This window comes from Oryx dammah, unplaced genomic scaffold (genome assembly GCF_014754425.2).
Source record: "Oryx dammah isolate SB20612 unplaced genomic scaffold, SCBI_Odam_1.1 HiC_scaffold_5, whole genome shotgun sequence".
NCBI lineage: Eukaryota > Metazoa > Chordata > Mammalia > Artiodactyla > Bovidae > Oryx > Oryx dammah.
This window is the reverse complement of record NW_024070189.1, coordinates 57,689,348-57,702,933: the sequence shown is the minus strand read 5'-3', so window position 1 is coordinate 57,702,933 and position 13,586 is coordinate 57,689,348. Positions and strand designations below refer to the sequence as shown.

The 13,586-nt window shown below is 43.1% G+C and overlaps 3 protein-coding genes across 3 annotated transcripts in view; all 3 read left to right on the top strand.

The window, feature by feature from the left end:
• Window positions 1–33: 33 nt before the first annotated feature.
• Window positions 34–4,677, top strand: LOC120863541 (protocadherin gamma-A1-like). Its single transcript, XM_040239880.1, has one exon. It carries the CDS (start codon window positions 670–672, stop codon window positions 3,091–3,093), a length of 2,424 nt encoding a protein of 807 aa, XP_040095814.1. The 5' UTR covers window positions 34–669; the 3' UTR covers window positions 3,094–4,677.
• Window positions 4,678–6,541: 1,864 nt separating this feature from the next.
• LOC120863539 (protocadherin gamma-C4) overlaps window positions 6,542–13,586 on the top strand; it is a 171,054-nt gene continuing 164,009 nt past the window's right edge. The window contains exon 1 of the mRNA XM_040239875.1: window positions 6,542–9,279. Coding sequence (XP_040095809.1) covers window positions 6,859–9,279 — 2,421 coding nt within the window. The 5' untranslated portion in view covers window positions 6,542–6,858. The remainder of the gene's footprint in view (window positions 9,280–13,586) is intronic.
• Window positions 11,821–13,586, top strand: part of LOC120863274 (protocadherin gamma-A3-like) — a 19,546-nt gene continuing 17,780 nt past the window's right edge. The window contains exon 1 of the mRNA XM_040239400.1: window positions 11,821–13,581. Within this exon, the coding sequence (XP_040095334.1) occupies window positions 11,821–13,581 (1,761 nt within the window). The remainder of the gene's footprint in view (window positions 13,582–13,586) is intronic.

The following is a 13,586-nucleotide window of genomic DNA, read 5'->3' as shown; positions in this document are numbered from 1 at the left end:
CTTACACTCAGAAATTTTATTTTTTCCTTTTAGTTTTTTTTTCATCCTCTAGTCAAAGGGCAGTTACTCTTCTCTATGGCCTGTGAAATGACCAGACGGTCAACATACACTCCAGAGGTAGAGGGATGATTAGTCTCCTTTGTGTTATTTCCTGAATAGCAAACAGGGAATGCTTGGGAATTCCCAGGTAGTTTGGGAATACTACTGGAATATCCAACAGAGCTTGGATTCTACTGTATGATACAATTTAGCAATAAGTAGTTGTAATTAATTAATGAACATGGTAGTTTCTCCTTTTCATAGTGTTATGTATTATGCTTAGCGAGTTTCTCGACAATAAACTAAGACTTAAGGAAACGTAGATCGGCTGAATGAGAAAAGAAAGTTCAAGTATTATCTAGGAGTGCAGTAACTGGTTAGGACTGTGGGTGCCGCTGTTCACCAGTCTGGAAGATGAAGACAGCACGCATACACCCAGGGCGGGAGGGGGACTTCTTGAACCACCATCACTGCCGGATTGAAAAGTCTCTCTGAGGCTGCCCTGATCATACTTCTGGACCACTTTCTGCTCTGAATTCTCCTGAAAATAAAATTCTGTTAATTTAGACTCAGAGAGCAGGGAAACAATACTCTTGGTGCCGGACTGAGAGAATACGAAGCAAGAGAGCAATGGCGATTCGAGTGAAGGTGCTCGGCTGCCGCAGGCTGGTCCTTTTTCTGGGGCTGTTGTTGGAAGCCCAGGCTGGGAAGATCCGCTACTCGGTGTCAGAAGAGACAGACAAAGGTTTCTTTGTGGGCAACATCGCCAAGGATCTGGGGCTACAACCCCAGGAGCTGATGGAGCGCGGAGTCCGAATCGTCTCCAGAGGTAGGAAGCAGCTCTTTGCTCTGAACCTGCGAAGCGGCAGCTTGGTCACTGCGGGCAGGATAGACCGGGAAGAGCTCTGCGCTCAGAGCGTGCGGTGTCTGGTGAGTTTTAACGTCTTAGTAGAGGATAATATGAAGCTTTTCCCTGTTGAAGTGGAAATAATTGATATTAATGACAACACTCCCGAATTCCAGTTAGAAGAAGTGGAATTTAAAATGAATGAGATAACTGCTCCAGGTACCAGGATCCCCCTGCCTTCTGGGCAAGACCTTGATATGGGTATGAATTCGCTCCAGAGCTATCAGCTCAGCTCCAACCCTCATTTCTCCCTGGATGCTCAACAGGGATCTGATGGGTCCCAACAGCCAGAGATGGTGCTGCAGAGTCCCCTAGACAGGGAAGAAGAAGCTGTCCATCACTTCCTCCTCACTGCTTTTGATGGGGGCAACCCAGCCCGTTCAGGAACCCTCCGAATTCGAGTTCAGGTGGTGGATGTAAATGACAACCCTCCAGCGTTTACACAAGCAGTGTACCACACGAGTGTACCCGAGAACGTGCCTCTGGGCACTCAGCTGCTCATGGTAAAAGCCACGGACCCAGATGAAGGTGCCAATGGGGAAGTAACATATTCATTTCATAATATAGACCACAAAATGGCACAGATATTTCACTTGGATTCTTACACAGGAGAAATATCAAGTCAAGAACCTCTGGATTTTGAAGAATACACAATTTATCCGATGGAAATTCAAGCTCAGGATGGTGCAGGCCTCATGGCCAGAGCTAAGGTGCTGGTCAAAGTACTGGACATAAATGATAATGCCCCAGAGGTAACCATCACCTCTGTCACCACTTCAGTCCCAGAAAACTTTCCTCCTGGGGCCGTAATTGCTCTTATCAGTGTGCATGACCAGGACTCCGGAGACAATGGTTACACTTCATGTTCCATTTCTGGAAATCTACCCTTTAAATTAGAAAAGTTAGATGATAACTATTACCGTTTGGTGACAGAAAAAACAATGGATAGAGAACTTACCTCCCAGTACAACATTACAGTAACAGCCACAGATCAGGGAACTCCGATTCTATCTACTGAAACACACATTTCACTGCAAGTGACAGATATCAACGACAACCCCCCTGTCTTCCCCCAAGACTTCTACTCCACCTACATTCTAGAAAACAACCCCAGAGGTGCCTCCATTTTCTGCGTGACAGCCCATGATGCCGACAGTAATGAGAATGCACAGGTCACTTATTCCCTGGTGGAGGACACCATTCAAGGAGTGCCTCTATCCTCCTATGTCTCCATCAACTCAGACACTGGAGTCCTATATGCCTTGCAATCGTTTGACTATGAGCAGTTCCAGGACCTGCGTTTGAGATTGATGGCTCGTGACAGTGGGGATCCACCACTCAGCAGCAACGTGTCTGTGAGCATATTTGTGCTGGACCAGAACGACAACACACCTGAAATCCTGTATCCTGCACTCCCCACGGATGGTTCCACCGGTGTGGAGCTGGCACCCCGCTCTGCAGAACCAGGCTACCTGGTCACCAAGGTGGTGGCAGTGGACAGAGACTCTGGCCAGAACTCCTGGCTATCTTACCGCCTACTCAAGGCCAGCGAGCCAGGACTCTTCGCGGTGGGGCTGCACACGGGCGAGGTGCGCATAGCGCGGGCCCTGCTAGACAGAGACGCGCTCAAGCAGAGCCTGGTGGTGGCCGTCCAGGATCACGGCCAGCCCCCTCTCTCGGCCACCGTCACGTTCACCGTGGCTGTTGCTGACAGCATTCCAGAAGTGCTGGCCGACTTGGACAGCATTGAAACTTCCTCCCAGCAGGACAACTCCGGCTTCACGCTGCACTTGGTAGTGGCTGTGGCCGCGGTCTCCTGCGTCTTCCTCGCCTTTGTCATCGTGTTGCTGGTGCTCAGATTGCGACGCTGGCACAGACTGCGTGCGCAGACTTCAGCAAGTGTATTGGCAGGCTTGCCCACCTCTCACTTTGTGGGTGTGGACGGGGTGCGGGCTTTCCGGCAGACCTATTCGCACGAGGTCTCGCTCACCGCGGACTCTCGGGAGAGTCACGTGATCTTCCCGCAGCCCAACTACGCCGACACGCTCATCAGTCAGGAGAGCGGTGAGAAAAAAGATTTTTTGTCAGTACCCCAGTCTTTACTTGAAGACAAAAAGGAAACATTTTCTCAGGTAAATCTTTTGTAGTAAATTTTTATCTAGATAAAAATAATTTCTGTGCTTACTTACTTGCTTTCACTCTTTACTGCTAAAAAGTCTCTATTTCCCATCTTTGTGTTTGTCTTTGTTTATATTTACAGATCCTGGGAAATCATTATTAAGTGTTTCTATCCAAGTATATTTATAATTGTTCTTTCATTGAAAAGATCATAATTAATCATAATGTAGTTGGTTGGGACAGAGTTGTGGAAAGAGCATTGCATCAGAAACAAGGAGATTTAGCTTCTAACGTTTTCTTGCTTGCTTCTGGCCAAGTAATTTTTTCTTTACCATGCTCTTATCTGACAGTGATAGAGTTTGACTAGGTCTACAAATATTTATGTGACTGATTCTGTTTTCAGATATCCTTAGATTATAAATATCTCATCTATTCCTAAATTTAATGTATATGTCATCTGTTGGGGTGCTGTTTTATTTGGGAATATTTGAAGAGGTAAAGATTGTCTAAAGTAGTATTTTAAGTTGTGTTAACATAAAATTATGGAAATTTAGGTAACCTGAAAGTTTAAACTATTGTTGAATATCTTAGCCCTTTGTTTACTGGTTTATTTTTATATGTTTTACGCACATTCAAGAATACACCAAATGTTTAAGTAAGTTACAAAATGAAGTAATAAAATGGACGACAGAAAATTTCCTCTGCAACATGAGAAATAGTTTGAAGCCTCCTGACTTGTATATTATGCCTGTAATGTAAACAACTAACAAAAATCAAATATATATTCCACTTTAATGTATTAGCTCTTCACAAGAAATGTATCACAAGTCCATGCTTTAAAATACTCTGTTCCAATAAATTAAAGAGATACATAAAATATGAAATGAAAAAAGCAAAAGCATAATAAGGCACAAATAAAAATAAATAAATAAATAAATGGACCAAAGATGGGAAGAAAGTGATGAGCCAGGCTAACACTAAAGCAGGAATTCTGGTCTTGGACTTCTCTTGATTGGACAAATCTGTATACAATCTTATACACAACAAATACAGAATGACCATTTTTATATGAAAATATGGAGAATCTACAACAATTTAATACATAATCATCACATGCACAAAAAATGGCAGAGAAAATTTCAAAGTACCAATAATATACATGCTTTATAACATGTGCTTAAGTCACAAAGTGGGTGGTAGGGGGATAGGGGAGAGTTATTAATAATAAAAAGGTACAGACCTTGCATTGTAAGATGAATAAGGCTATAGGACCCAATGTGTAGAGTGGAGTGTAGTTGATAACATTACATTGTATAATAGAGATTTGCTGAGTGTAATTTAATTCTCTCTTACACACACAAAGGTAAGTATGTAAAGTGATGAATGTATTATTAGCTCAGTAGGAGGAATCCTTTCACAGTGTGTATTTGTATCAAATCATCATGTTGTATACTTTAAGTATCTTAAAATTTTATTTAAAATTGTAAAGCTGGAAAAATCACAAAGCAAATATTTTAAAAGAAAACAAAATGAGCATTTAAATCTATACCACTAAACTACTATTGGATTTAAAAAATCACAATGGAAATAAAAACTCAAAAATTAAAATATTATTTATTTTAAATTGTGGAATGCCTCTAAAAGATATTTAGGGTTAAGTTTATAGACAACCATAAGAATTTCAAAAAACAGATTATTAAAATTAGTGAAGTTAGCTCAATAATCAAGAAATAAAGCAAAAAATATATAATATCAGTATAAAGAAAATAACAGGAAAGGAAACAGAGTATAAATTATTGAAATGCAAACCAGGAAGAATTCTGATGGTGAAGCAATAGAAGCTAACACTAGTGGGGAGAAACTGAATCTTCTGTCAAGTCAAGTGCTGGGACTAATATTGGCTAGGCAGATAGCAAGACTAAAATTCATTTTAGAGATCTTAAAAGAAGACCCAAAATTCTGATTATAGACAAAGACCTGGAAAAAGAAAAGGAAAAGCAAGTGAGACTGGGAAAAAATAAAACAGCTTAATACAAAGCAAGAAGCATGAGTGGGAAATAATATACTGTGTAAAACCAAATGTTGTCAAAGACAAAGAAACAGAAAAATCTTTAGAGAAACTGCAAATAACGGATGTCAAGTGGTTACTTAATGAGACTCAAAAGTATCAAAAGACTGCTGAAGAAAAAGTTTTAAGAAACAAACTAGAGGTTCTATTGGAAAACATGATGAGTTGATAAGAATTGTTTCCAATAAATATTTCATCAGTGTTCTCAGAGGAATGGATTGAAAATGAAAGAAGTTCAACAGGGAAGAACTCAAAAGGCAAAAAGACTGAAATAAGACCAGAAGTGTGCAATCTTGCTGAACAATTGATTCAAAGTCCTATCTACTGTGACTTGTGACTAAATGGGGTTTATTACTTATGGATGCAAGAATATTTCAGTATAAGAAAATCTAATATAAAACTTCATATGAAAAGATTAAAGATAAAAGCTGTTCATTTCAATAGAGGCATAATAAAGGTCTTGAGAACATTCAACACATGATTAAGATCTTTTAGCAAACTGAAAACTGAAGGAAATGTACTTAAACTGACAAAGAATATTTGTCAAAAACTTATAGAACCATCCAAAGCAATCTACAGATTCAATTCAATGGCTATCAAAATCCCAATGCCTTTTTTATGTAGAAAAAAGTCTATCCCAAAATTCACATGGGGTATCAAGGGACCTCAAATAGCCAAAACAGTCTTGGAAAAAGAACAAACCACCTTCAGTTTCCTTCATGTTTATGCTGCCTCTCACTCCAAGCATTTGTACTAAGGTTCTAGAACACTACTCTAGCCTTTCTTGATTCGGTTTAGGATCCAGGTTCAATCCTGTCCTAAAAAGTGTTTTCTGACCATCCCCCCACCCAGGCTGAATATCCTTCCTATGTATTTTCCCATTGCCCAGGGTTTCCAACCATCATAGCAGTTGTCATACTCTATTAAAATACTCCGTTTACTGTGTCCCCCCTTATCATGTAAATTCCCTTGAGAACTGGGACTGTGTTCATCAGGTGCACCAGTTCTGTCTACAGCATCAATCAAGCAAAGTGTCAGGCAAAGGTTAGTCACTCAATTAAGTGTGATAACTGAATAATTTAAATACAGGTTTTGAAGTTCAATACTAAGCCATTAAGCACAAAATTTAAAATACATAACAGTAGAATATAATGTAGCTAATGTTTTTAGATTAACCTTTCTCCCAATATGGAATTAGAGGTTGAAGATTTTTGGTCTAAGGACAGAGGCTACCTTGATTAGTGCCTCCAAAGTTCAACAGTGCTTTCCTTGCTACTATCAAGATCACATTCATTCACACCATTCTTATTCATTCTGAAGAAAAAAGAAAAGACTCTTCACTTGAAAGAGCAATCTCTCTTAACAGTTATCTTAGAACTGTAAAATTCTTCAGAGCGTCTTGAAAGTGACAGGAGTAACACGAAGTAACTGGATTTGCCTGGGAGAATGCAGAAATTACTTAGGCCTCTGGGTGTCGCTGTTGACTACCTAAGAAGTAACCCAGTGAGACATCCAATCCAACATTAGGATTTCCATAACACAAAGGGCTGGGCATTTGGCCCGCAAGGTTCGGGGCGGCAAAGAAATTCAGTCCAACAGCCCACTAGTTCTCTCCACAGTGACGTGGTTCCTTGAATGCTGGTCACCTCAGACCCTGAGGAATAAAGATTGGAATCCCGAGCTGGAGGCCGGAAGTTGCCTGGGAGAAAAGACTGCAGCGCAAGAAATGGCGGCTCTGCTAAATTTGTCACATCGCGGAAGGTTTGTCCTGCTGTGCCTGCTTTGGGTGGCCCTGTGTAAGGTTGGAGCTGGGCAGATGCGCTATTCAGTGCCAGAAGAGATAGAAAAAGGGTCATTCGTGGGCAGTGTTGCCAAGGATCTCGGGCTAGAGCCTCTGGCACTGGCGGAGCGCGGAGCCCGCATCGTCTCCAGAGGTAGGACGCATCTCTTCGCTCTGAACCCGCGAAACGGCAGCTTGGTCACCGCGGGCAGGATAGACCGGGAGGAGCTCTGCGCCCAGAGCGCGCAGTGTCTGGTGAGTTTTAACATACTCCTGGAAGATAAATTGAGTATTTATTCAGTAGAAGTGGAAATAAAAGATATTAACGATAATGCCCCTCGCTTTGGAGTAGAGGAAGTGGAGCTAAAAATTAGTGAAACGACTACGCCAGGATTTCGGATTCCTCTTAAGAGTGCGCATGATGCAGACGTCGGAGAGAACACTCTCCAAAAGTACGAAATTAATTCAAATGACCACTTCTCTCTGGACGTGCGAAGCGGGGTGGATGGTAACAAGTACCCGGAGCTGGTGCTGGGACGCGCTCTGGACCGTGAGGAGGAGGCCGTACACTACCTCGTTCTCAAGGCTTTGGACGGGGGCGACCCTATCAGATCTGGGACCTCCCGCATCCGCGTGACGGTTTTGGATGTGAACGACAACGCTCCTGTTTTTACACAGTCCGAGTACTGGGTAAGTGTTCCAGAGAATACTCCCGTAGGCACCCGGATACTTACAGTGACCGCCACTGATGCAGATGAGGGATACAATGCCCAGGTGACTTATTTTCTGGAGAAAAACCCTGAAGAAACCTCAGAGGTATTTGAGCTTAAGTCATCATCTGGAGAAATAACAATCACAAAAAGCCTAGATTATGAGGATGCCAAATTCCATGAAATTGATATTGAAGCTCAGGATGGTCCAGGCCTTCTGACCAGAATGAAGGTCATTGTCACAGTTCTGGACGTGAATGACAATGTCCCAGAATTCTACATGACATCTGCTACAAGCTCAGTTCCTGAAGATTCTCTTCCAGGAACCGTAATTGCACTTTTCAATGTACATGACAGAGACTCTGGGCAGAATGCATTTATCACATGTTCACTCCCAGAGAACCTTCCTTTCAAATTAGAAAGGTCAGTGGACAATTACCACCGATTGGTTACAACTAGAGTCCTTGACAGAGAACAGTTTTCCTCTTACAACATCACTGTGACTGCTAAAGATGGAGGGAGCCCATCTCTATCCACAGATGCTTACATTTTGCTGCAGGTGACAGACATCAACGACAACCCTCCCACCTTTCCCCACACATCCTACTCTGCCTACATTCCTGAAAATAACCCCAGAGGTGCCTCCATCTTTTCCGTGATGGCCTGTGACCCCGACAGCAACGACAATGCCCATGTAACTTATAGCTTGGCTGAGGACACCCTTCAGAGTACACCCCTGTCCTCCTACATCTCCATCAACTCTGACACCGGTGTCCTCTATGCACTGCGTTCCTTTGATTATGAGCAGTTCTGTGAACTTCAGTTATGGGTTACAGCACAGGATGGTGGGAATCCACCCCTCAGCACCAACGTGTCTGTGAGCATATTCGTGCTGGACCAGAACGACAACACACCTGAGATTCTGTACCCTGCACTCCCCACGGACGGTTCCACGGGCGTGGAGTTGGCACCCCGCTCTGCAGAGCCCGGCTACCTGGTCACCAAGGTGGTGGCAGTGGACAGAGACTCGGGACAGAACGCCTGGCTGTCCTACCGCCTGCTCAAGGCCAGTGACCCGGGGCTCTTCTCGGTGGGGCTGCACACGGGCGAGGTGCGCACAGCGCGGGCCCTGCTGGACAGAGACGCGCTCAAGCAGAGCCTGGTGGTGGCCGTCCAGGACCACGGCCAGCCCCCTCTCTCGGCCACCGTCACGCTCACCGTGGCTGTGGCCGACAGCATCCCAGATGTCCTGGCTGATCTAGGCAGCCTAGAGTCTCCAGCCACCCCCGAGGACTCCGGCCTCACACTCTACCTGGTGGTGGCGGTGGCCGCGGTCTCCTGTGTCTTCCTCGCCTTTGTCATCGTGCTACTGGCGCTCAGACTGCGGCGCTGGCACCTGTCGCGTCTGCTCCAGGCTTCGGGCAGCGGGTTGGCTGGCGTGCCGGCGTCTCAGTTTGTGGGCGTGGACGGGGTGCGGGCTTTCCTGCAGACCTATTCGCACGAGGTCTCGCTCACCGCGGACTCTCGGGGGAGTCACGTGATCTTCCCTCAGCCGAACTACGCGGACACGCTCGTCAGCCAGGAGAGCTGTGAGAAAAAGGATTTTCTTTCAGAACCTCAATTTCTACCTGAAGATAAACAAGAAACATTTTCTCAGGTAAACTCTCTTCCTAATATTCCTGTGAGTTTCTTTGCTAAAAGACATAAATTTACCTAATTACTTAGCTGTCCCCACAGTTTACCATACCTTTTCTATTCCCCATATTTCTTTGTGGACATGTTCAATTTTTACGAAATAGTCCTCATGAATTATTTCTCACTAGTTCTAAGTGTTCATATGGTGTAACAGGGAAGAGGAGCTAGAATCATTGTGTCATTAGTATAAATTGGGAATTAGTAGGTGAAGATGATATTTAGGTTATCAAAAGAGCCTTAGGTTCAAGAGGGAGGGGTCATATGGATACCTGTGGCTGATTCATGTTGATGTGTGGCAGAAACCAGCACAATATTGTAAAGCAATTATCTTCCAATTAAAAAAAATTAATGTATTAACAACAACAAAGAGCCTTAGGAACTAGGGTATCTGCTTTCTCCTACTTTCTTTCTCATCCCTTAGCAGACCATCCCAATCCACCCGAATCAACAGTTCTTTGTTGGATATATGAATGTTGACTTTTGTTTCCTCAAATATCTTCCTCTTTTAAAATTTAATACTTTTATGCTTTATATTTGTTTATGAATATTAATAAATACTGTAGTTGTTTGTTTTCATCTCAGTCTTTGTTTTTCCTTCAGTTTAGCAGTGAGATTCCTCATATTTTTTTATTTGAATGATATTCCCTGTTAAAAGATGTGTTTAGGAATAGATATGCTTCACCATGTTTCAGGAAGTTTTGTCATGCAATCTCTGTTTAGTTCAAAATGTCATTAGCCTCTAAAGTAGCTCTGTGTTCCTTTAAGAGTAATTGACTTATCATTTGCTGTATTAATATAATAGATGGTTTATATAATAGTTAAGATGTGTCCGTTCCTTGTTACTTTTTATTTTTCTCATATGTGGAAACAACATTGCCTTTTTATCTTTAAAAATAATATATATCCTCAAGGGATTCAGAGACCATATCAAATAATTGCCCCTAAAGATTCTCCTTTTACATTTCTCATCTCAAAGTTTCCTACTCACAACAGCTGTTGAAAATGTTTCCAGTTCCTCCACCAACATCAGTCTCCTTTACAACCAAGTCTTCCTCCCCCATTCCTCTTCCCATGTTGGCTTTTAGTATGTTAGTTATATACTTAATAACAAAGAACAAAAAATACGCTACTATTCTGTGTAACTGGGGTCATCTTTTATTTGGAAATAATCCTATACTAAGTCAATCATGTATATAATGGTGCCATCATTCTTTAAGATGGTGTGATTCTTTACTGTTTAAGGGCATCTGAGGGAAATTGTATTATTACTATTACATCATTTACTTTGAGATAAAGTTGGCACTCACTGGAATAATACAAAAATTTTGGAAGTAAATAAAGTATGAACTGAGGAACATTGAAAACAAAGTTCCTTTTAGTGTATACAGTAACTCTTCATGAAATAAATGCCTCATGTGTAGCTGTATAATGCATCATGATTGAAGTGACAAATGAGTTCCTATTACTGTGCTTTGGAGAGGAAAACAAATACAGGAAAGGGGTTTCTGGAATACAAAACAAAAGTTTATCTCTACTAGTTTCAGTTTTGGTCCTTAAAAACATCTTCACACTCTAATTTTAGGCAAAACAGACTACTTTCAGTACCCTGAAGTTCTGTGGTTTCTCTCTCACATCTAGGTATTGCCATATTCTTCTGTCTTATATCCAGGCCTTACCACTCCCTGATCCACTCCTCTCAGGTTTCTTGGAAAAACTTTTGGTAACCTCCAAGGCCAGGTTGGAGGCCCTCTCATTGCCCTTGGCCTCTGATCTTATGGCAGTATCTCACTGCACTATAATTCCTTGTTTGCTTTTATATCCTTATAACTCCATGAAGGAAATAGCTGTGTTTGTATCGTTAAATCCCCAAGTATTGTCAGCTACTCAGTTATATGTATGTTTAATGAATGGGTTAAATGGAAAATATTGAAACTAAAATGTCAAGCTATGAAGGACAGATTTCAAGAGGCATACCTTATAAATATGACTGATATTTCTGTGCACTTCTTAAACTTTGAACATTTCAAAACAGTAACTTCAGCATGTTTGAAGCAATATTAGTGGCATTCAGGTTAACTCATGGATTATTAAGGAAGATACTTTAAATCTTTTAACATATAGCGATTCAGTTATGTGAAACAAAAACTGAGCCCATTACCTCTGAACAAAAAGAATTTCAGGTGCTTGGAAACTTAAAATTTTCTGACTTAGATCTTTGTCAGAGCGTGCAGTGAACGGTTATGCCTCTGAGCGTCGCTGTTCACCACTCAAGAAGGAAAACGCCGCTGAAAAGCTAGTCCTTTTCCTTGTTTCCAAAGAGCAAAGAACCAGCAAATCACACTCGGAAGATCCGAAGCTGCTTCAAAGCTCACCCCGTCAGTCAGCCAGCTCTGTGACCTATAAATTAGGCCCACGAAAGTCTTCGTTCCTTGAGAAAATAAGACTGAAGTCTGCCTTGGGAAACTGGAAACCAATTCAGAGAAAATAATTCACCAAAACGGAAATGACCAACTACCAGAGATTCAGAAAGTGCGGAGGACTGGCCCTGCTGTGCGTGCTCCTGGGGACGCTGTGCAATACCGGATGCGGGCAGATCCGCTATTCGGTGTCAGAGGAGCTGGACAAAGGCTCCTTCGTGGGTAACATCGCCAAGGACCTGGGGCTGGAGCCCCAGGAGCTGGCGGAGCGGGGAGTCCGCATCGTCTCCAGAGGTAGAACGCAGCTCTTTGCTCTGAACCCGAGAAGCGGCAGCTTGGTCACCGCGAACAGGATAGATCGGGAGGAGCTCTGCGCTCAGAGCCCACAGTGTCTGGTGAGTTTTAACATCCTGGTTGAAGACAAATTGAACATTTTTGAAGTAGAAATAGAAATTAAAGACCTTAATGACAATGCTCCTGATTTTCTGACGGAGGAATTGGAAATAAAAATTAGTGAACTAACAGTTCCTGGAACTCGATTTCCACTTAAGACTGCCTTTGACCCAGATGTGGGCACGAACTCTCTGCTGAACTATCAGCTCAGCCCCAATGACTATTTCTCCCTGGCTGTGAAGAGTGCCACTGATGGGGCCAAGTATCCAGAGCTGGTGCTGCAGCGGGCTCTTGACCGGGAGGAAAAGAAAGTTCACCAACTTGTCCTAATCGCTTCCGATGGTGGTGACCCTGTCCACTCTGGCAACTTGGGCATCCAAGTGACAGTTCTGGATGCAAATGACAATCCACCAGTATTTACCCAGCCTGAATATCGAGTAAGTGTTCAAGAGAACCTGCCAGTAGGCACTTGGCTGCTCACAGTGAATGCCACTGACCCTGACGAGGGATTCAATGCTCAAGTATCCTATGTACTAGATAAAATGCCTGGGAAAATCGCTCAGATTTTTTATCTCAACTCAGTGACTGGGGACTTATCGATATTAAAAAATCTAGATTATGAGGATGCTACTTTCTATGAAATTATAATAGAAGCACAAGATGGACCAGGTCTCCTTTCAAGAGCTAAGATTCTGGTCACAGTTCTGGATGTGAATGACAATGCCCCAGAAGTTACAATTACTTCTCTCACAGAATCAGTTCCAGAAGAGTCAACTGCTGGAAGGGAAATTGCCCTTATCAACGTACATGATCGGGATTCCGGGCAAAATGGACAGGTCACAGTTTTTGTCCTTGGGAATATGCCATTTAATTTAGAAAAGTCAATAAACCAATATTACCGCTTAGTGACAGCCAGATCTCTGGACCGTGAACAGGAGTCTGAATATAACATCACTCTGAGAGCTACAGATGGGGGTAGTCCGCCACTGTCCACAGAAACACACATCACCCTGCATGTGTCAGACATCAACGACAACCCACCTGCTTTCACTCATGCCTCCTATTCTGCCTACATTCCTGAAAACAACCCCAGGGGAGCCTCCATCTTCTCCGTGACAGCCCAGGACCCTGACAGCATTGAGAATGCCCATATTACCTATGCACTGACTGAGGATACCATCCAAGGGGCGCCTCTCTCCACCTACCTCTCCATAAACTCAGACACTGGAGTCCTGTATGCTCTGCATTCCTTTGACTTTGAGCAGGTTAGAGACCTGCAGGTACTGGTGACTGCTAGTGACAGTGGGAACCCTCCACTCAGCAGCAACGTGTCTCTGAGCCTATTTGTGTTGGACCAGAATGACAACACACCTGAGATTCTATACCCCGCCCTCCCCACTGATGGTTCCACCGGTGTGGAGCTGGCACCCCGCTCTGCAGAGCCTGGCTACCTGGTTAC